The following is a 23,485-nucleotide window of genomic DNA, read 5'->3' as shown; positions in this document are numbered from 1 at the left end:
TCAGTACTGAGAAACGACACTATATTCAAAATGCAGGATTTAAGATACAATTACAAAACTGGATAATCAGAACTTAGTACACTATAACACTTTATTCTTCTCTTCTATATCTATGTATCGATATCTATATCTATAGATAGATATAGATATGAAAAGAACAAGATCTATAATTGAAATACTGATAACAAAAATGTTTTAATCTTTACTCTCTCCTTCCTATCCTGATCTCTGCTTAACTAACCCCACCTCTCTTCAACAACGAAAGAAGAAATATATGGTCTCAAAATGAAAATTTAAAATATAAAAATTCAACTCTATTATGTGTCGTCAGTCGTCACACGACGTTGAGTTCGTCTTTCTAACAAAACGCCCCTGCAAACATCACAAAAGAACACAATTAAGTATTTTATAAAATGTGCAAATCTTTCTATTACTTATATTATAAAAAATAAAGCTTGTAACGTTATCAAAACGCACTTACATGTTTAGAAAATTTGATACCCACTAATTAATACACTAGTTCAGTTATTTCATGAAACTCAAGGTACGAAAATATGTGTACCTTAGATCTAGGTCGTCTATCAGCATTAACTTTTCTGACTTGATATCTGATTTTTTTAGAAAATAATCGTGTGCGCTTTTTCTCTTTGTAACGCATCACACTGGCTTCTCTTAATCCGCCATTCTCCGAAAATAAATCTATTTGAGCCAATTTTGCCTGTTCAAGCAATTGTTTTTGACAATGTTAGCTTAAAACAAATGCTAAACTAAACTAATAAAAGTATAAGGATGAAGTTATTCATGTTCAGGCTACTTGAGAGTCGGGAAAGACATTATTTTTTATTCATACATATGTGGCCTAATCGGTATATTGCGTTATTATTTATGATATTTTTCCTTGGCCACCTCGTGATATGCTCTAGTGAGCTTTGCATTTGTGACTATTGGAGCTCTAATTATTAGGCTGTTTTGGGATGAATTTATTTTGACATGAAAACTAACTAACTATATGCATAATTGCATAAATAAGAATGTTGATGGAATGAGGCCTAATACATGTACATGTATGGTGGTATTATATTGTAATAAATATTTTGACATAAGTTATAATCTTAGATTGTTTCGTTCGTTTTTCTTAGTTAAAACGAAATTTATATCAAATATATCAACCTTTGTTTAATCTATTCCGCTGTGCTTCTTTGATTCAATACATGTCCTATGAATAGCATAATAAATAAATATAATATAATAATACATAATTACTTAATAAGAGGGAGTAATAGACCAGGGCGGTCTCGTTAATATTATGGTCCTGTTCAGCATATATAAACTATGCCTTTTGTATAATAAAATTTTCATATATAGTGAGTAAATGAATAATAAATTTAATAATACTAATAATCTCATAAGGGTGATGATATATCCAACATCATTTTTACTTCATCCACCATAAATCATGCATTAACATGTTGTACTGTATAACCTGCTAATGTGCAGTTATGATGGATGAAGTAAAAATGATGTTGAATATATCAATGTCCATCTCATAAGTACTAGCAAGTTTCAAAATAAGGATTGCAAAAAATCTAATATAAAATAGTTATATTTAATGGGCTTTAATGGACTGGTTACTATACCTACTATATATTGGATTTTTGTAGGGGGTCACTATATCTAGTATATATTGGATTTTTTTTTGCCCCTATAAATTAAGGTCCCTGTTCTATGACACATTTAGAACATGTCCAAATCCGTCCCTGTAATAGACAATACTCCATATATAATAAATAATCCAATTTTTGCGTGTTTATTTTAGCTACTTGCTAGGATAACTCGCGTGTCTGTATATAGATTTTGGTTGTTTTAAAAAAAACACATAATAGATGATAGATTATCATAATACCAGAAATTCTTATAATTAAATTTTCAAAACCTTAAAAAGTAGATTGATATAAGTTAATCTTGAAAGTACAAACAAAAGATAGAAATATACTACACTCGTATATTATATACTCCGTATATATATATTAGTGTACAATGGAGTATATGTCTATATTTAATGGGGGATGATTCTAACACACTCTTTTTTCATCCTCACACACTTATTTTAACCTTTTACTCTTCTAATAATACCCCATTTCTTTAAATTGGTGTGTGAGGATAAAAAAAGTGTGTGTTAGAATCATCCCCATATTTAATTTAGATTTAAATATTAAATATTACTAATTATAGCGAGTACTTACATGGATATCACCACCGGGAGACTCCGACCCGGAAATTTCTTCCGGTAACGGTGACCCTTTATCTGACCAAGCATTTAAAACGTCGTCGTAATTCAACTTCAATAGCAATTTTTTGGACCCAATTTCATTACCACCATTCTCCTCTTCTTGATTCCAGCCACCCTTTCCTAATTCCAATTCCGATTCCGACCTCTTCATTAATTCTTCCACCTTTTTCTTCTTTTTCTTTTCCACCGGAGTTTTCTTCACCGGAACCACCACCTCCGGCGAAATATTCACCACATTCACCTTCGGAAACCTCCACCAATTCCCATCATCACCATTCTTTAATGCTCTCATTCCATTCCTCACTCCAAACCCAAAATTCATTTCCAAATTCCCTCCAAATCCCAATCCCATAGGATACCCATAACATGTTCTTGAATTAGAATTGGTAGTTTCAATTATTGGACTATTCGAGGTAATCGAATCTCCCATGATACTATCAATCCCTTCTTCCATTTCCTCATCAAGTATTGAATCAGTATCGAAATCATCTTCAAACCGATAACTACACAATTCCATTGAATTACAACTCTGGAATTGGAATCCAATTCCGTCTAGGCTTGGGCTAGAATTCGACACTTTTGACTCGACTGATGAATTGGGTGTCTCCAAATTTGGTTGATGAAGGAGATAACCTGATGTTTCGATAAGTAATTCAGATGGTGATGATTCATGTAAGGAGTTACCATTTTGTACTTTAGTGAATTTTGAAAGGTTTTTGGTTGAGAACACTTTAGGACAAGCAATGGAAAGAAGAAAAGCTGCTTCATTGTAAGTTTGATTGGGTCGTTTTCGAGGGGTTCGAGGTTTTCGATGCCAGATTGTTATAGGGGAATTACTTGATTCAGAAAGAGTTGAAGATGATGAATGTGAATGTGAATTTCTACTAGAAGTTGTTGATGGGCATTTTAGTATATTTTCAATATCCAATCCATAAGCTCTTCCTGTACCACCAGTTAAAAAAGATGACATTTTTATTGAATTTAAACTTCAAGAAACTCAATTCACCTTCAAATTCATGAAATTCTATTGATAAAGGTTGGAACTTTATAGTTCAAGATTATTAAATTCCAAGAACCCAACTGCTGAAACATGGAAAATTGTTGTAAAAAGTTGAATTGGATAAAAAGAAGGTATGTCAATGAAAAAGAATAAGAAAAACCCTAAACCCTCATAGGGTTTAATATCTGTATGAACAAAAAGTTGATTTTTTTTCTTAATAAAATATGTGATGGAATGGAATTAAGGAGATCCCAGAAATAGTATTTTAAGACCAAGAAAATTCTTTATCAAATCAACCTTGATTTTACAAATAGGCAGAGAGAGTTTGCTAAATTAAGAAAGTGGAAGTGTAAAACACCAAGATTTAAGTAGATATATATAGCAAGTAGTATGTTTTATTTGAAAGAAAATATCCAATTTTGAGATTTAGAAACTGGTCACATACACGGAGAGTGTGAGTATGAGATATATTATGGTGTCACTCACGGGAATGAATAAGAGAATTATGGAGTAGATCTGTTTGGTAGTTCTGTTAAATTGGCAGGAGACCCACCACCCTTTTTCTCTTTGTAACTTGAATATATGTTTTCATTGCCTTTTAATTTAATAATAACTTTTACTTTTATTTTACTTTTATTTAATTTAATTTAATTACAATTAATTTACTCTGTATATATTTATTTATTTGTTTTATGTAATTTTAAAATAAGTGACAATGTTTTAAAGAACTTGGTATCTCAGGTTTTAATTAGGATTCGATAGGTGGAATGTAAAACATTTTTGTCCAATAAGACCTTCTTTAACAATGCGTCTTGGAGGCGTGCTTCACTCAAATTGGACCAACACGCCGTATAATGGTAGCGTGCTCACACAATAAAATGTGGCGTGCGTGCTCCAAGCACGGGGATAAAATGTGGAGTGCTGATTTTTTATTGGTTGAATTTGGTGTTTCCTTTTAATTTTTATCCACTATTTCACTAAACTTTCAATTATATTTTAACACATCATTCAACACGTTACTTAACACACCACACATTATTTATCAGTATACTAGCACGCACGTCAAGTACCCCATCACTACCCATCAACATGTCCATTTTGTTTGCCATTGTTAAAGACTGTCTAACATTTGAAACTGGTACATTAAAATTGTGTTAGTTGAGTTCTTCAAATTTTATTTTATTATATCTTTTATTATTTTCTAATTGTTTAAAAACAATATTTGTTGGCTATTTGAAACTTATAAACATCGTGCTTAACTTGTTCATTAACAAAGTTCAGCTAGAACAATATTAATGATCCATTCATCACTCCTTATGTTTTAATAATACGTACCGTATATCTTCTTCAAATCATCACACGGTGTTTGAATGTGTTACAAAATACGAATACTAATTAGTTGAGTGAAGAGATTGGGTACACATGACAAGAGACAAGAAAGTGAGGGTCATGAATTTTCAGGATAAAGGGACCACTCTAGTTGTGTAGTATCTTTCTTTTACTTCCAATTATTTATCTTCCTATATTATAATATCGAACCTTTTTATGCGTTCACTACAATTACTTTTAGGGAATTTTTAAAATACTACTGTAAAAAAGTCCACTTCAAAGTTTTATTGAAGTTTGTTTGAAAAAATTGATCATGTGTTGCATATTGCTTATTGTTTGTAAATTATTGATCATTGATTTATTTGTAAAAGACTTAATTACAATATAAGAGTGATGTAAACAAAAACAAAACATTGTATATCATCTACAATTCTACATGTTAAATTCAAAATGATAAAGCTAGATATTTTAACTAGTGTAGATATTTAACTCAATAACACATATGAATTATGACACTTGGTAATATGATAATTATTCCTCTTCTGCAGATCATACCTCCGGTCATCGGTGCTTTGCCGGTGCTTCGGAGGGTTTTCCTACTTTTCGTTCTCTTCATTTTGTTTCTACCTTTTTTCATTCTTCCTCTTTTCTCTCTTCATTCGTTTTATTTGTTTCCATGTTATCGTCTGATCTGTTCGTGGGCTATGGTGTAAGAGTATAAAAGTATGGGTGAAAGTGGGTGCCTCGAGAGTGCAAGAGGGCACAACATCGACACATCGAGGGTCTCGTTCAGGGTTCGAGAACAGTTTTCCAAGTCTTTTTCAACGGGATGCGGCGAGCGTCAAATAACTTCGTTTATGTTTCATAATTTCGCGAACTTCTGGTCAGTTGGCGATCTATGGCATGTGTTCAAACATTATGGTGATGTGGAGGATGTATACTTGGCTAGAAAAAGATTATCAAACGGGCAACGATTTGGGTTCGTTAGATACAGTGGATTAAAGGACATCGATGGTTTTGTGAAGGTTTTGAACTCTATTCATCTCAAAGGAAGGTGGTTGCGAGTTTACAAAGCCCATGATAGAAAGTCATCTTCTTGCAAGGACTTCAAACATGTATCGTCGTGGACTCGGGTTCATCATACTTCGGGATTAAATGGTGGTTTTTCGGGTGACAGTCATGATTACAGTTCTTCAAGCATCACTAATGACAGTGCTAAATTCATCGAATTGAAGATAGATGGAAAAGTTTTCGAGTTTAAAATACCCGCATCAGAAATCGATAAAAAACTCGAGTTTAGTTTCTTCCTTGGACAACACAAATGGAAATTGTTTAAAGAGGACGAGCAAGCTTCTATCGTAACGGGTAATGGTTCTTCAAATATTACTAGTTCAATGAAGGAGATGGAAAGCTCTGGTCATGTATCTACACCGGTTCACACGACCCCTATTTCGGCTACCTATGGTTCTACCCTTGGTTGTGAGAAATCTTTCGATGTCATTGGTGATCCATTAAAAAGCACATCTAATTGTAGTCAACTCGAGAATCAAGTTTCAATTTCGCCGGAAAAAGTTCCGGCCAAGGGTGCCGTCGAGGAGTTGAAGGTTGAGGATGATCGTGAATCTCGAAGGTTTGATTCTGGTTATACCTACTCGGATCTCAAACATGATTGTGAAGGTCTCGATACAAATGTCAAAAGTGATACAAATGTCAAAAGTGATTGTGATGTTTTCAATACAAACGGCGGTACATTTGAATTTCAAACAAATGAAGAGCATTGTGAACCAGTTTTCAAGGAGACAAAATTACATAATGATTTAAATGTCAGAGATATATCACGTGATTACACGGTAGGTTCCAACGATGAGCTTAAAGGACCATTTGTTTCTATTGATGGGCTTACTAAAGAACCTAGAGTAATATATAATGGGCCAGTAGATGATGGTTCTATATCTAGTGAATTTTCTAGTGGCCCAAAACTTATGAATGGTGTTTCAATAGAAGGGTGTAGCTCGGTAGTTCGTTTTCGATATAAGAAGCGAAAATTTAGGCCTTTGATTAACAATCATTTTATTAAGTACGTACACGGAAGAAAACAATTGAAGCGCAAAAGATGTCGTGAAAAGCGTAATTGGTATGAAAGGATTATTATCGATGATTTGATGAAGAACTCCGATGAGGACGATGACGATTGCAATTGCGATTGTGACTGTGATTGTGATTGCGATGACGATCGCGATTACGATTGCGATCCGGTTTCATCCTCGGACTCGGAAGCGTAGAAGCTATGTTTAAGGTCTACGTGTTGTGTGATTGGCTCTATGAGTCTAACTCTCATTCGTGTTCACGTTTCATTTTGTTTTGGGTTATGTGATTGTTTTATTGGGGTCATTTGAGTTGATTTGTCGTGGTTTTTCGTGTTTAGTTTTTTGTGATGTTTGTTGGTTAGATAATTTGTATTTTGTAGGTGTGTTCTTATCGTGGGTGCCTTTTCTAGCTTCTTGCTAGTTGTATTTTATTTTTATCTATAAAATTGCTTGTCTTTCAAAAAAAAAATATGATAATTATTCCATGGATAAATTTGTCTCACTTTGGTGGAAGCAAAAGTAGAATGAAAGTGAAATTGCTCTTTCTTTCATCAATTATGGGCAGATGCAATATGCAAAGATGATTGCTTTAAAAAAAAAATAAATAAATAAAATAAAATGCAAAGATGATAAAAAGAGGATATACCGAATAGTTTTTCTATGTCACCCGGCCATACCCACCCATGCACAAGACTTTGGTAGTTTTCTAATTAATTAATTTTTTCACTATAAATTGAAATTATGTTTACATGGTTTAATTAATATCTGATTTTCATTAACATAATTTAAATTTAATACAATTGTATTATATTCTACCCCGTAATTTTCTTCATAATATCAACCAAAATACAGGCAACATTTGATACTATGAGTCTATGACAACTTTACTCAATTCTTGGAATTAAATATTCTTAAAAAGCAATATTATATTTCTTATAATTCAGTAGGCTTATAACTACCTTTAATGGTTATAAGAACAAAGAGAGAAAAAGAGAGAAGAAGGAGAGAAGAAATATTGATATTGATATTTTAAGAGAAATGGTGCACCTTAAATGGTTACCATACATGTCTATTTATAGTATAAAATATTACTATGCAAGAAATATAATAATAATAAAATTAACATCCAATCTAGATATTTTATAACACAATCTAGATATTTTATAACACTCCCCCTTGGATGACAATTTTATTAGAGAATAACTATTACTGCCTCCTTAAAAACCTTGCTAAAGAAAACCCATTGGGATAAAACTTTAGCTAAGGGAAAAAGAGTGCAGCATAGAGTTGACTCCCCCTCAAATAGGCAACGCCTGAGTTGTTACATCTTCTGAACATGTCTCATGCCAATATTATGAACGTGTGTTCTGAAAATAGCAGTTGGCAGTGTTTTGGTATAAAGATCAGCAGAGTTGTTGATTGAACGTATCTCATTTTAATCTGGTTGTCTTTTACGAGATCTTGAGTATATGAGAAAAATCTGAGGTTTTCATTTGTAACTGTATCATCTAAATCTTTTATGTACAAGTTTGGCCATCGTGATTTGTCTACAGTCTCCTTCATGGTTTGTTCAAACCGTTGTTTCAGTTCCTATTCCCTTTCAGTCTTTTTCTGAGCCTTACCAATATACCATTCTTTTCCATCAAACTTATGACCGTTAAGACCGTTTATAGCTTTAGCGCCTCGTCAGCATTTATGTTTTGTTCTGTCATTTTTGATACTCTTCTTTCATTTGTATTATGTAAGCTGTATTATCTTCATAGATAGTTGTTACGCTTTTATAGCGTTCTAGTCCACAAGAATCAATAATGATTTGTATCATTGATCTTAACTAAAATCATTCCCGAGTAGCTTCATGTAATGCAATCATTTCGGCATGATTTGATGATGTTGCAACAAGTGTTTGTTTTGAGAACGTCATGATATTGCGGTGCCTCCATTTAGGAATACATATCGAGTTTGAGATTTATCTTTATGAGGATTTGATGAATGACCTGCATATATATAATCAACCAAATCTTGTTTTGAAACGTTATAATAAAATAATTTTAAATCAGCAGTTTCTCAAGGGTATCAAAATATGTGTTTGATCCCGCTCCATTGTCATTTGAGCTGAATCTTGCCAACAAATTAACTGCAAGAGAAATGTCAGGTCTTGTACAATCTATAAGATACATAAGAACCTCAATTGCACTAAAATATGGAACTTCCGATCTGTTAAGATTTTCATGATCTTTCATTTCAAAATAATTCTTTAGAAGTTGAATGATTTCATAGATCTCTTTATTCGTTCATATGATGTTAAGAACATTGACATAAACAACTACGATCACATATCCGAACATTGTTTTTATAAAACATACGTGCAAAATAAGTTTATATTTATACCCTTTTTTTTTATCAAGTAGTCATTTAATCGGTTATACCACATACGTCCCGTTTGTATAAACCCACTTAGAAATCTTTGTGATTTAATGGAATATATTCCCTTGGGTTTTACATTAGATGCTTATGATACCTTAACCCTTTAGGTATATTCATATATATCACTATTAAGTGATCCATACAGATAAGTAGTAACAACATTCATGAGATGCATTTAAATAACTACCAGGTTGATTAAGTATCTAATAAGTAATTGTATCCATTACAGGAGGATAATTTTTCCTCCTAATTCATTTCTGGTCTTTGTGGGAAATATTGAGTTACAAGTCTAGTTTTGCCTTGTAACTTCATTTGCACATTTCTTTTCGGATAAAAATTCATTTGTATCCCATACGTTTCACATCTTTAAAAGTGATAACGATTGATCCGAAAACTTTTCTTTTATCGAGCGATTCTAATTCAGCTCTTATTGCTCCTTTCCATTGAGCTCAATCATGTCCATTTTGTATATTCAATGACAGATTTTAGTTCCAGATCATCATCTTTATTCATGATGTCATTGTAACATTATATGAAAATATCTCATAGAGATTTTAGTTTCATTTCGGTTCCATAATATTGCATAATTTATCGCAATTTTAGTATTTACATTTATCAATATCCTCTGCAGAAGGAATATTGATTTGTGGTTCTTCTTGAACACTTTCTCTTACCTCATTATCAGCTGATTTTCTTTTTCGAGGATTTTTATCTTCGGAACCAATTGATCTTCCACGTTTGATGCGTGGCAAAGACTCAACAGTGACATTATTGCCAGCTTTTGGAATTTCAGTTCGAGCTGGAGCATTTATCGCTGGTATATATGATTTAGTCACTTTTTTATATCTGTAAATGCATAAAGTAATTAATTTGCAAGTTCTTGCATATGCATTATTTTTGAACTTTCGTTTCACATTCTTTTGTGCGAGTTCAATATACCTTAATTGATGTTCACATCATGAAGCATCATTTTATTTTTTATTTTTATTTTTCCCCCTAATCTAGGGATCAATGTTTTATTAAAATGACAATCAGCAAAACGTGCTGTAAAAACATCACCCATCATGGGTTCAATATATCTTATGATTGAAGATGTTTTATATCCAAAATATATTATCATCTTTCTTTGAAGAACTATTTTATTGTTTTGTGGTGATACAATTGGAACATACACTGCACAACCAATGTTCTAAGGTGAAAAATATTTGGCTCTTGGCCAAAATCAAGTATTAAGTGAAAATATTTATGACTTCCACATGGTATAATGCGAATTAATGTCGCAGCATGTAAATTTACATGTCCACATATAAATATTGAGAGATTTGTACTCATTATCAATTGTCTAGTTATTAGCTGCAAGCGTTTATCTATTGATTCAGCTAAACCAATTTTGTGTATGCACATGAGCAACTGGATGTTCAACAACAATCCCTGTAGATATATAATGATCATTAAATGCTTGAGATGTTAACTCACCAGCATTATCAAGTCTCATCCTTTTAATGGTGTAATCAGAATAATGTGTTCTCAATTTAATAATTTGTGCAAGAAACTTTGCAAATGCCATATTACGGCTCGATAACATACAAATATGAGACCATCCGCTAGATGCGTCTATTAGAACCATGAAATATCAAAATGGTTCACATGATGGATGAATTGGTTCATATATCTTACCTTGAATTCTTTCAAGAAACATTTGTGATTCTTTTTCACAATATACTTTTCATTAATCACCATATGTGCCTTTTTTATCATATATCCTTTTCACCATATACGCCTTTAATCATATGCGCTGTGTTTTTCACCATATGCGCTTTTAATCATATGCGCTTTTCATCATATGCGCTGTGCTTTTCATTATATTCGCTTTTTATCATATGCGCTTATCATATGCGATGCGCTTTTCATCATATGCGCTTTTTTATGTGAATAGTAAATTAATTAATTTCGTTTTACTATTCATATGAATTAATTTCGATTTACTATTTTGTTAATTGAGTAATATATATACATCATATACTTGTGACTCCGAAGGCTCAAATGAATTTGACCATATAGTTATATGTTGTACCTTGCACATTAATTTTCAGTAGAAGCTTTAGATGCATATTATTTTCAGTAGAAGCTTTAGATGCACTTTTTTTTTAATCACCAAATACCACAAACACTTTGTTTGCGTTTGTTCATAGTCATCAATGAAAACCATTTTCTTTAATTTTATTTTATACAATAAAATTAACGCATCATTATTCTTTTCAAAAACAATAATCTATTGTTATTGTTTACTTGTGCCATGTTTAACAACAAAAGTCAACAACCTCTGTCTTGTTTGTTGTGGCAACCAAAAACAACCTTTGCTTTTGTTACCGGGAATCCAAGACCAAAAAACAATTAATTTTTAATTAATCTTTTATCAAAACCATAAATGATTTTATTGATCTACGTTGATATGGCCATAAAGAATTGACGGCTGACCTACTTTTGTAAGTGTATTTCGGCTATCATCCCGAAAACGCACAACGACCTTTTTTTTTTATGAACTATTTGTTTCATATCTAGCTTAGGCAATTATTGTGAACATTTGGTCCCTATAAGAGCATTTATTTTTTAGACTTTTAGTTGATTTGTACTTGTCACAATTAGGGATAGCACCCGCGGGTCGTGGATGCGGATCCATTGGATCCATCACCCGTACCCGCGGATTTTTTTTAAGAGACATCCAATTGAACCCTTGTTCGTTGAAACAATTTGACTATATTTTTACTCCCCATTATTAAACGGGCCATTTTGATGCACACTCTTAAAAAAATAATTTGTTTTTTAAGTTTTATTATTCAACCTCCTTTTTTCAACGGTCACGTTTTTAACAAAACATTTGACAAGTTTGGAAAAAAAAAATTTATTGATTATCATCAAAAGTTTTCTATTGTCACTCTACTGGATGGAATTATGGCATACAACCAAAATTGCAACCCAACACTACATAAGAACAAAAAGGTTGTTTTTAATTAACATATGTATATGTGTTAAACTCGGAATAATAATAACTTATTTTAGAAAATTAACATAAGACATGTTGAAACATTTTTGTCACATTTAGCTCATCAAGTCTAATACTTATCATTGATAGATTTTATCACGTCTAGGAGATGTTTACTTTTTTCTTGTATTAAGTCCTACTTTCATTTACCTTTGTTTGGAAAAAAAGTTTTTTTTTTTACTTTGCTTTCCCCCTTTCTGTAAAACTCATTTAAACACTTTCTTTGTTTTTTTTTTTTTTTAAAAAAAACTTCCTTTTTTTTACGTTACCCGTAAATTATAAATATATAAAAAAAACTTTTTGTTTAAATTTTTTTTCTAGTTTTTAAAAGGCCACTTGACTAATTTTTTAATTCTTTCACAACACCTGATATCGTGATCGTGACCTTTCACCAAAGCAAGAGATATTCTTGATAAACTAAACACGGACTCGTGTTTGAAATTGTCGGCCACAAAAAAATTCATTTGATAAAAGTATATATATTTTTTTTAGTTATAGAAGGAGACCACTTCATTTTCAATACTTCATTTTTGACAAAAAACTATTCCATTTTACCATCCCCTTTTTTTTCTTACTTTAACTTTTAAGATATACTTTTAATAAAAATACAAACTACTTTTTCTTATTTTAACTTTTAAGATTTACTTTTAATAAAAATACAAACTACTTTTTCTTATTTTAACTTTTAAGATTTACTTTTAATAAAAGTACAAACTACTTTTTCTTATTTTAACTTTTAAGATTTACTTTTAATAAAAATACAAACTATTTTTTTATTTTAACTTTTAAAATTATAAATTTAAGAATAAACATTAGTATGCATGAAATAAATAATGATTAATTGCATAAGTAATCATAAATGTTAGATAACATATAAAGACCCCGTCGTATTCGTATTGATCGGAATTAATCTCGACCCGTGGTACCGTGTTGTCAAATGACGTGTTGCGTACATAAAGTACCGTGTTGTCAAATGACGTGTTGCGTACAATCATGAGGTCTTATTAACATAAATATAAATGTTAGTGAAGTTAATAAGAGTTAGATTACAGAAAATATAATTCAGGTGGTATAACCGACCATATATAACTTAAATAACATAAATATAAATGTTAGTGAAGTTAGTAAAAGTTAGATTACAGAAATATAATTCAGGTGGTATAACCGACCATATATAACTTAAATAACATAAATATAAATGTTAGTGAAGTTAGCAAAAGTTAGATTACAGAAATATAATTCAGGTGGTATAACCGACCATATATAACTTAAATAACATAAATATAAATGTTAGTAGTCCAAAATTTGATATATTCGAGTCTGAAAATTATTAATAATTTCATACCTTGATTAGTGATTCGTGATCGTTTGAGATATCTTTTAATTACACTAAGCTTTTCGTGCTGATAACGTGTTATAATTCAGTAGGCTTATAACTACCTTTAATGGTTATAAGAACAAAGAGAGAAAAAGAGAGAAGAAGGAGAGAAGAAATATTGATATTGATATTTCAAGAGAAATGGTGCACCTTAAATGGTTACCATACATGTCTATTTATAGTATAAAATATTACTATGCAAGAAATATAATAATAATAAAATTAACATCCAATCTAGATATTTTATAACACAATCTAGATATTTTATAACAATATTTAGGATTAGGTTATAGTACCATAATTGGCAAATTAAATTACTCTTATCTAGTGACATGGCAAGTAGACATTGGACACTACAGATTTTTTAGGGCTGATATGGAACGTTGTTTATTGGTTAAAAGGACTACTCACGTGACCAAATAAAAAGTTTTTATTTTATTTTTCAATTTTTTAAGGTGAAAAGATGATAGATGTGTGGCCTATAGATCCCTTACGTTGCCTTATTTACAGACATTGGCTTCTAATTGCATAATCTTCCAAATATTTTTCATTTTCTATTTATTTAGGATAATCCTTATCCGGGTATATCAGTAAACGAGAAATTAATTTTTAGCTATCTTTTAACACTACATAATAATATATTGTACAACCAACAATATTAAAATTATATCATAGTCGGATGCAAAGTACTTTGCGACTGACCTTTGATTTTCTGCCACTCGGGGAACATAAGTATGTATATAGAGCGCAAATGGTTTTGCTCTCTGCATCCACAATTTGCGCTTTGCTTTTTTTTTTTTTGGAAAGGCAAAGATAAATTTATTAATATAAGAAACGTTACAAATGACGCTGCCTAAAAGAAAAGCAGCCCGCACCCAAAAAAAAGAACCACGATGCAAAGATTACAACACAAAAAGAACAACTAACTCACAAACCACACTAATTACAAATACTTATGATAAGAAAACTTGCGGATTATGCAACCAATTGTCCCAATCGATATACTTTCGTTTACACCTTTTCGCAATCCACTCAAAACTAGTTACTTGAATTTCATTTACCGCAACCGGGACACTCCAACTTTTGTTTTTGAAGACCTTGTGGTTGCGGTTCTTCTAAATTAAATAGCACCCCGTCCACAACATTGCTAGCCAAATATAATTACCCACTTCCGAAGATGCTTGAACCAAGCTCCCAATTTATGATTTTCATCTTTTTAATAAAATATGTTATCCTGTATTCGTTTTGGACAAGATATTTCAAGAATCGGGATTTTTAAATTGTTATAAATATTGTGACTAATGTTCTTCTTAAAATCTATGAGTTGAGCATTCACGTCATCTTAGTGTAGTAGAAACATAGATAGATAAATAAAGAATACCAGATAATGAACAAAATGAAAAATACTTAGAATCGGGGATTTTAATATAACATTTCCAAATTAAACGGGGGCAAAACTGAAATAACAAAAATCTGAAAATGGATAAGATACTTTACAGCCCATTAACCAATTTAGCCCAATGACAGGGTACGAAAATTTACCATCACTATTCAAAACCACATATACAAACTGACCCCACCTTATTGGAATTGTATAATGTGAAGCTTCAAGTATGATTACGTGGGTGGCTACTAAGCTCATATTAATGAACGATTCATCTTTGTGGTTTGTAGATTTTCACGTCAAGTATGATTAGATAACATGTTAAAATGGGTTATAATTTTACAAGCAACTTAATTAGGTGCATTTAATAAAATATAAGATTAGACGTTTTGAACCTTTTTGTGAATGACAATATCTGTTTAATTATCGTTTCAAATGAACACTTTCAATAATGTTAATTTATCGCATTAACTTTGTTTATTAATATATAAAAGAATTTAATATAATTGTTTGATCATTTTCTGAATACAAAGACGTGTTAAAAGAAAATGAATGTGTTTAATAGTTAAATATAATTACAACTAAGAATAATTTAATACAGATTTTGTTACATTCAATACCATTTATTATTCATAATTTAAAAAATAAACGTGTTAAATATTTACAATTCAACACTCGAGAAAGAAAGTACCTCGAGAAATATTAGGCATATTATGAAATTAATACCCAAAAGAGTTTAACATGCCATATACAAATGAACTAGGAGTGTATAGTACCATAACAATCTCAAATTATTCCATTATATCCATATCTACTTTATTTATAGATAAAATACGAAATTAATTCCGATAATTTAAATTTTAATTTTTCTCAGATCTAGATAGACATAATAATCACACAAAAGTTTTATAAATAATTTTTATCTTGTTTTAGTATTTTATTTTTAATTTATATATATATATATATATATATATATATATATATATATATATATATATATATATATATATATATATATAAAATAGTTTTCGGCTTAATTAAATAAAGAATAAATATATATAATGACAAATAAATTAAGTTTTCGACTTCAATAACTTTTATATGATTATCAAAATTTGTAAAAATTATTCTCATTATTTTTATTACTTTATACAATTTAATACCCAATTTATATATTAATTATATAAACTGAATAATAAATAAATAATAAATAATTATTTTAACGGTTACAAAATTATACAAATCATGTAATAATATCATAATAATAATAATATGAATTTCCATCAGTTTCTACAAATTTTATAAAATTTTGTTTGTATTATTTTGATTTAAAGCTTTTCATTTTCAGTATATATTAATATTATTATCAATAACTAAATTCCAATTCGTATAAATTAATCATATAAATTTACTTTTTGATTCCAATAATTATTATAAGTTATTTTTTACTTGTAAAAATTATCTTCATTATTTTTAATTATTTATAATAATTTTATAGATTTTATTATACATATACATGTACACCGAATATAAATAAATATAAAATAAGTATTCTACTGATCTTAAAAATATATAAAATTATGTAATATCTTATAATAATAATATTATGATTTTTGATCAGTTTATATATATTTATAAACTATAAACTAATATTCGATTTATTACAATTTTTATAGATTTCGGTGAGTATAATAACAAATAAATAAATAAAAATTGCATATAATAATAATAAAAATCATATTAGGTCAGAATATTAATTTTTAAATATGTTACTTTACTGAGATTGGTTTAAGTATTTAAATATGTAATTTATAATTATTTCTAATTATTTATTTATTTCATATATATATATATATATATATATATATATATATATATATATATATATATATATATATATATATATATATATATATATATATATATATATATATATATATATTAAATTTGTTTTTAAACTTTAAATAATAAAAAAATTCATGAAAATACTTTTTAGATCTAGTTTAATACTTAGTACTAATTGTTAAGTATTAATAATAATTATTTAGATTATTTAATAATTTATAACATATTAAATATAAAAAACTTGCGGCAAATAAAAAAGAAGAAAAAAAAGGCAAAAAAAATAAAAGAAAAAGGAAAAAGACTTAAAAGTATTTTTAGGGTTTTGAGAGAAACTTCTAGGTTTTTTGTAAAAATTTTATGAAGCCTAATGGGGTATTTATACTAATTTAATGGATTGCAGAAAAAGGAGATTATTACAAAATTTAATTTAATTTTTTTAAATTTTCCGACCGAGATCTTTTTTATAAATATATATTATTATTTTTTATCAAATCTTATCCACAAGAAGTTTCTAGATTTTTTCATTTGATATATCTTTTTATTTCTTTATTAAATCCGAATTTAAATAAATAATATTAATAATTTCAGTTTAACAATTATTTTAATTAATTACATAATTTTTACCATTTAAATATATTAGTTACACTATACTTTTGTATTTTATAAAATGACACATAATAGTTTTAATACTGATTAACATTAACTAAAGTATTATAAATATTGTAGACTTTAAATAATTATTTTTTTCTTTTTGTGCCATATTATAAATCTTAATATAACTAAAGTATAATATAAAATTAATATAATCTTTAATTAATTAGATGTGTCAACTAAAATTAATATTCGGTCAACGTTGAATTTAATTTACATATCAATTATGTTCGAATAACAACCCTAGTAATTAATACACATAGAAATGCAGAGAAACCCTAGGGATAATTTAGTCATTTCAGAAGTGGAAAATAGAGGATTGTTATAGGTTGCCTTTGGTTTGGGATTTACGCGTCGCAAATAGACTTGATTCAAGGGCATTGGCTGGGGCAAATGATGTTGTGCTGGAGCAGATGATGGGGAATTTGGGGTCTGGTTCTGTTAATGAAGGCGTAGGCAAGTCTGTTGTTAATACTTACTGAAACTGTTTGACATATGATGCTAATGGTGACCATAACACTTCGGTATATGATGCTAATGACATTACTAAGTTATTTCCTTGAGTCGATAAAGAGTGTGAAGATATTTGCCTAAACGCTTAGGACAACATCCATAGTCACAGTCGATATTTGAATTAAATCCAAGGAGGAGGTGGTGGTTGTTACTAAATACGGAGTAGAAGATTAAAAAGAGAGTTCAAAAAGATATCAACATGTTTGTGTTACATGACCTTGATGAAGATGATGAGGTTGATGTCGGGGGCGGCTTGTTTTATGGGGGAGGTCGAAAACTTGATGCGAATTAAGGGTTATTTTTTTGGGGGTTAAAGGTTTGATAAAAAAAAAATGCATCTTGTTCCGATTTTTCCGAAGTGTTTGTTTATTCTAATCGTATAGGTAAATCGATCTGTTTTAAGCAAGTGGAAGGAAAACTTTTAAAGCCTAAGTCAAAAAGTAAGAAGGCATCTCAAGTTTAAATTGGTGGTCTTTTGATTTCGTTTAGTTGTATCACTTGTTGTATGATGTCCTTGTTCTTTGGTTTGTTTGTGTGGTGGTTGTGTAGCTCGTTTGGTTGTTTAGTTTGTCATGGGCATGTCTGTTGCGCTTTGGTGTGTTTCGCCTTTAGTTTTGTCTCGTAAGATTGTTTAGTTAGACGTACTTGAGTGGGTTATATTTTTGTAATGTATAATGTATATTTGTAGGTGTTGTTAATAATGATATTGTGGGACTTTGGTTTGCACTATAATAAGGACGTGACAAGAAATCGTTGTGAGTGAATGAACTACGTAATACAATAAAAATCTCAAAATCTTTATATATTTTTTCAAGGAAAACCAAAAAAAAAATTGCAAACTTCTTTAAGTATTAAGTTTTTCCAAAATTTTGCAAACTTCTTTAAGTATTAAGTATTAACTAGTGAAATGACCCGTGGAATCACGGGTTTGTTTAAATAAAACAGTTTAACGATGTTTTTTTTGTATTAAGTGAACGTAAATGCTAAAGGCTTTTAATTTAATGACTCGTGGAACCACATATTCCAATTAAGAAACTTATCATTATTTTTATAAACATATTGATATACTTATTTAGTCAGAATAAATGAACTATATTTATTCTCCCACAACTTACTTTCAATTTTGATCACAATTATTATTTTTCTTATCATAAAATTTACATTACAACATTTTATTGAGACATGTATTTCGCATACATATGTAACGTAATTAATCCCGTAAAAAATATATATTTTAATAATAATAATAATAATAATAATAATAATAATAATAATAATATTAATAATAATAATAATAATAATAATAATAATATAATACTCCATCCGTCCAACTACAAGTATCCAGTTACTTTTTGCACAAAGTTTTAGGAAATTCCACTAACTTCATTATCCACCAATCAGAAATCTTCTCTCCAGAATAACCTCTTCTGATTGATTGAAATATCAAGTAGATACTTGAAATGGGACATTCCAAAATAGAAAGGTGAATCATTATCATTTTTATTATTGTAGTAAAATCGTTGTATATGTATGTAAATCAGTATTGTTATCTCATCACAATCAAAACAATAACTGAAGTGCTACTGGTGATGTGAGCAAAAGAAGTAAAAAATTGTAATTAGTTAGATATACATATCAATTTTTTGATGAAACATGATTTATAGTATCTGTAGCCTATCAATTAAGAGAAATTAACAACAATAAAAAAATTCCAGTCAGCTAAAGATATATAAAGATAACTAATAGTGATCACATTATATATTCTCACCTTATAATAGCTTTATACCGTTGAGGAGAATTAGATGATTAGCATGTATCGTTTATGGTAGTTAATATCATAGTACATAGCTCGGAGAAGAAAAAAAAGCAAGCATGAATAATTGCCGCTAAAAAAATTAGGGCATAAAAAAATTAGGCCATAAAGACGTATCACAATCAGATTGAATAAATGAGTAAATATGATGAGTTTTTATGTTTAAAATGGGCTCATATGATATAATCATATTTAATTGGGTAAATATGTTATTATTAAAGTTAAGAAGGGTATATATGATAAAAAAGAAACCCTAAATGAATAATAAAATATTTAATTAATGTTAATGACATCATCAAGATGGCTTAGATTTTTTTTCTTTTTATTTTTGATTTTTTTAATAAAGAAAATAGTCTAATAATGAAATCATCATTTTAGAATTTTAATAGAAACTATAGAAGAAGATAGATTTTGCAAACTTCTTTAAATATTTTTTCAAGGATACACATGATCGTTAAACATTTTTCTGCAGTAAAGTAGGTTGAGCATAAATAAGAATTAAGATTTCGAATTTCAAATTTCAAATTAAATGAAAAAGAAAAAAAAAAGAAAAAAAAATACACCTTCGTAAGTAACCCCAAAACTGATTAAATAATTAAGTCAAACCATCAAATGTTTTATCACTGAGCCCAATATTTAGGTGATCCATTTAACTTCGAAGTCCCGGCCCGGTTCGTTTCACAACTCGTCGTGTATAATACTCCGTAAGAAACATCCCCTGCATGCTTAAAATCAGATAAACCCTAAACGATCGATCAGTCATTTAGACAAGAAAAATCGATGGATGATAATTAAGATACCTTTAGTTTTACAAACTGGAATCCTTTGCAGCCTTCCCATTAAATCATTGATTCGGTTTAGATCAGTCTCAAAAAAATGGAAATCTTTTATTGATAGCTCTGATTTCAATTCTGATTACATTGTCCACCAGTCTCACCGGAAACGTATTCTTATAACTAACTGTTTATTTGATGAAAAAAGAAATCTCACAGGAGATGATAATTATTGTTTGATAGTCGATGATGATGATACGTTTCCCCAACATAAGGTTCGCCTGACTTATCCTTTGTCTGTAAATTTATTAAAAAATGTACACGATTTAGAGTTTCTTGGCAGTTCGCATGGCTTGCTTTGTTTTTCTGGTTGTCATGTTCGTGAAGATGATACTTTTATTCGGTGCGTTATTTGGAATCCTTTATTAAGAAAATCAGTATCAATTGATACGATTTATTACCAGTCTCTTTTCATTGGTTTTGGAGTTTGTCATAAATCTTTTGACTCTAAAATTGTTAAAATAAACACTTATGACGTTCCATATGATTTTTCTGAATGGAGTGTCGCAAAACGCCGAGTTTGGCGAGTTGAGATATTTACATTAAGTTCAGGGGTGTGGAGAACTCCATTAATCAAACCGCCTAAAGACTTGTTTAAATATAATTTGTGTAGAGACTCCCGATTGGTTATTAATGGGTTTATTTATTGGCGTGTTTAGTGTGAACTTGCTTCGGGTGAATGTGCAAGCCCTTATGATGTGATTGTTAGAAACCTGGAACAAAGAAACAACAACTTGGTCAATAAAAGTCAAATTACCTTTTTGGTAATTTGACTTTAGGATCAGAAGTTGTTGACTTCATCATTTCCTTTTTTAAACATGTCACAAATAGCCAATCCAACGGTTCAACTACAGCAACAAAACAGCAGTTTTCCTCATTTGTACATGGGGTTCCAAAGTTGTCTTGGAGCCATCCCATATTAAGAAATAGCTGTTAGAATATTTGTGTATAAAATGAAACTCTCAGCCATTGTAAAAATCAATTCAAGTGAATGAAAAACAATCACTGATCAATTATTTACAACAAATTCAGCTTTTAATTCTAATTTTATCATGGTATCAGAGCTAACGGTGTAGATCCAAGATCAATACACCTGTTTTTAAGCTGCAATCATCTACCAAAAAAACAGAAAAATTAAGCTTCCATGTCAAAGTGACGGTAGCTTAAATGCCAGAACAGAAAAACAGATTATTTAACCAAGCTTCCATGTCAGAAATTGACGGCAGCTTGGTCAACTGTGACGATCGCTCCAAATCCATATGGACAATACGTCATTCATTGATTTCATTGCTAGGTATTTGACCTCTATATGATACGTTTTGTAAACATTGCATTCTTTTGAAAAGGCACACCATAAATGAATATTTAAATCAAAGGTTTTCGACATCTGATGATTTCTACATATAGACAATCACTGTAAATAATAGTTTACAATAGTACTTCCATTGACAATGCAGTCAAAATAAGATACATGGTGATGATTTGGTGAATGCAACGTTTTCTTGAAAAATATGCCATGTATGACTCCATGCACATAGCTTGTCTAACATATAAGCAAACAGCGGAAGACTTCTAGGAAACCTGAGAATAAACATGCTAACAAGTGTCAACACAAAGGTTGGTGAGTTCATAGTTTTAGTGTTTTGCATATCTGTATATAAAGGTGGATCACAAGATTTCAGTTGTTTCATCCAGAAACGTTTATCAAAATATTCTACGAAATTGAGCACCCTGGTAACTAAACTTAACGTATATATAATTTGTACCCTTTGTATAATCATCTTAATAATACACGCAAACCAACGTGTACGCTTCTCAAATAGCATACGTCCGTTAAAAGGCTAGTGCTCTAGCTCGGACGGGGATATCAAGCCCTATGGATCCATATACTACTACTCGCGTAAGAACTGGCAGTTACTAGTTACCAAAGCTAAGGGATTTTCGGTTCAAACTCAGTGTAGAATTTAGTATGTACTTGTATCCATTGCGTTTAAAATAAAGTGCATGTATTCTCAGCCCAAAAATATAGATTGCAAAAGCAATTAAAAAGGGAGCAAATGAAACTCACAGTTTAATATTGATATACAATATTGCAGGAAAGCACGTACACGCATCGGAGATGATAAACACGAGGTTTGATTCACAAAAATACCCCCGAACATTACCCATAATTTCCTTGGCAATAACCCATATTTTCCTTAGCTCTAGCTCGCTCGGAAACTCGTTTTGAAAATTACTTGGACAACACTCTTTCGTAATATTTTATGTACATTATTATTTTTGTATCGCAAAAATAATAACACTAATAATAATAAAAAATAAGATTAATAATAATCTAATTATTAATAATAATAATAATAATAATAATAATAATAATAATAATAATAATAATAAATAAATAATATTACGGAGTATATATATATTTGTGTATGTGTGTGATTCAAATCGAGCGAAAACATTGGAATTTATAGATGTGGCCTGACAAACACTGCCATGCGATCGCATGGGTTTGAAGGCCTGTGGCCATGCGATCGCATGGCCTCCCCTTCCAGCTCACATATTGTTTGTCATCAAGCTTGTCGACATATTTTAAAAATAATATATATTATATATAATTTATATTAATTATATATATAATATATTATATTCACGTGCATAGTTGACTTGTAATTTTCATTCCGATAAGTCGTACGTCGTAACTCGACTTATATCCCGGTTCCGGTTTTTCGAACGTCCTTTCGTATACTGAGATAACTTGTACTTTAAGTTTCGTGAATCGTACATTTGTCAAAATATAGTTTTAAATCATCCATAAACTATACCATTGTAGCAAGCACTGTAGCAAGTTACTGTAGCAATTCACTGTAGCAAAGTCAATTTCACTGTAGCAAATAG

General features: G+C 29.9%; 1 protein-coding gene across 1 annotated transcript; it reads right to left on the bottom strand.

The window, feature by feature from the left end:
• Positions 1 to 149: 149 nt before the first annotated feature.
• Positions 150 to 3,669, bottom strand: LOC139890684 (protein CHLOROPLAST IMPORT APPARATUS 2-like). The gene is made up of 3 exons (XM_071873591.1): positions 2,244 to 3,669; positions 563 to 718; positions 150 to 372 (listed from the first exon to the last, which is right to left on the bottom strand). Exons 1-3 carry the CDS (start codon positions 3,258 to 3,260, stop codon positions 328 to 330), a joined length of 1,218 nt encoding a protein of 405 aa, XP_071729692.1. The 5' UTR covers positions 3,261 to 3,669; the 3' UTR covers positions 150 to 327.
• Between the last annotated feature and the right edge of the window lie 19,816 nt (positions 3,670 to 23,485).

This window comes from Rutidosis leptorrhynchoides, chromosome 2 (assembly GCF_046630445.1).
Source record: "Rutidosis leptorrhynchoides isolate AG116_Rl617_1_P2 chromosome 2, CSIRO_AGI_Rlap_v1, whole genome shotgun sequence".
In the NCBI taxonomy this organism is placed as follows: Eukaryota; Viridiplantae; Streptophyta; class Magnoliopsida; order Asterales; family Asteraceae; genus Rutidosis; species Rutidosis leptorrhynchoides.
The sequence above is the reverse complement of the archived record's forward strand: the minus strand, read 5'-3'. Positions and strand labels throughout refer to the sequence as shown.

Excerpts from the sequence above, each read along its gene's own strand:
- LOC139890684 (XM_071873591.1), bottom strand. The coding sequence starts at position 3,260 with ATGTCATCTTTTTTAACTGGTGGTACAGGAAGAGCTTATGGATTGGAT. Across the intron at positions 719-2,243 it reads CTCCCGGTGGTGATATCCAT|GCAAAATTGGCTCAAATAGA; the intron begins GTAAGTACTCGC and ends TTGCTTGAACAG. Across the intron at positions 373-562 it reads ATAGACGACCTAGATCTAAG|GGGCGTTTTGTTAGAAAGAC; the intron begins GTACACATATTT and ends TGATGTTTGCAG.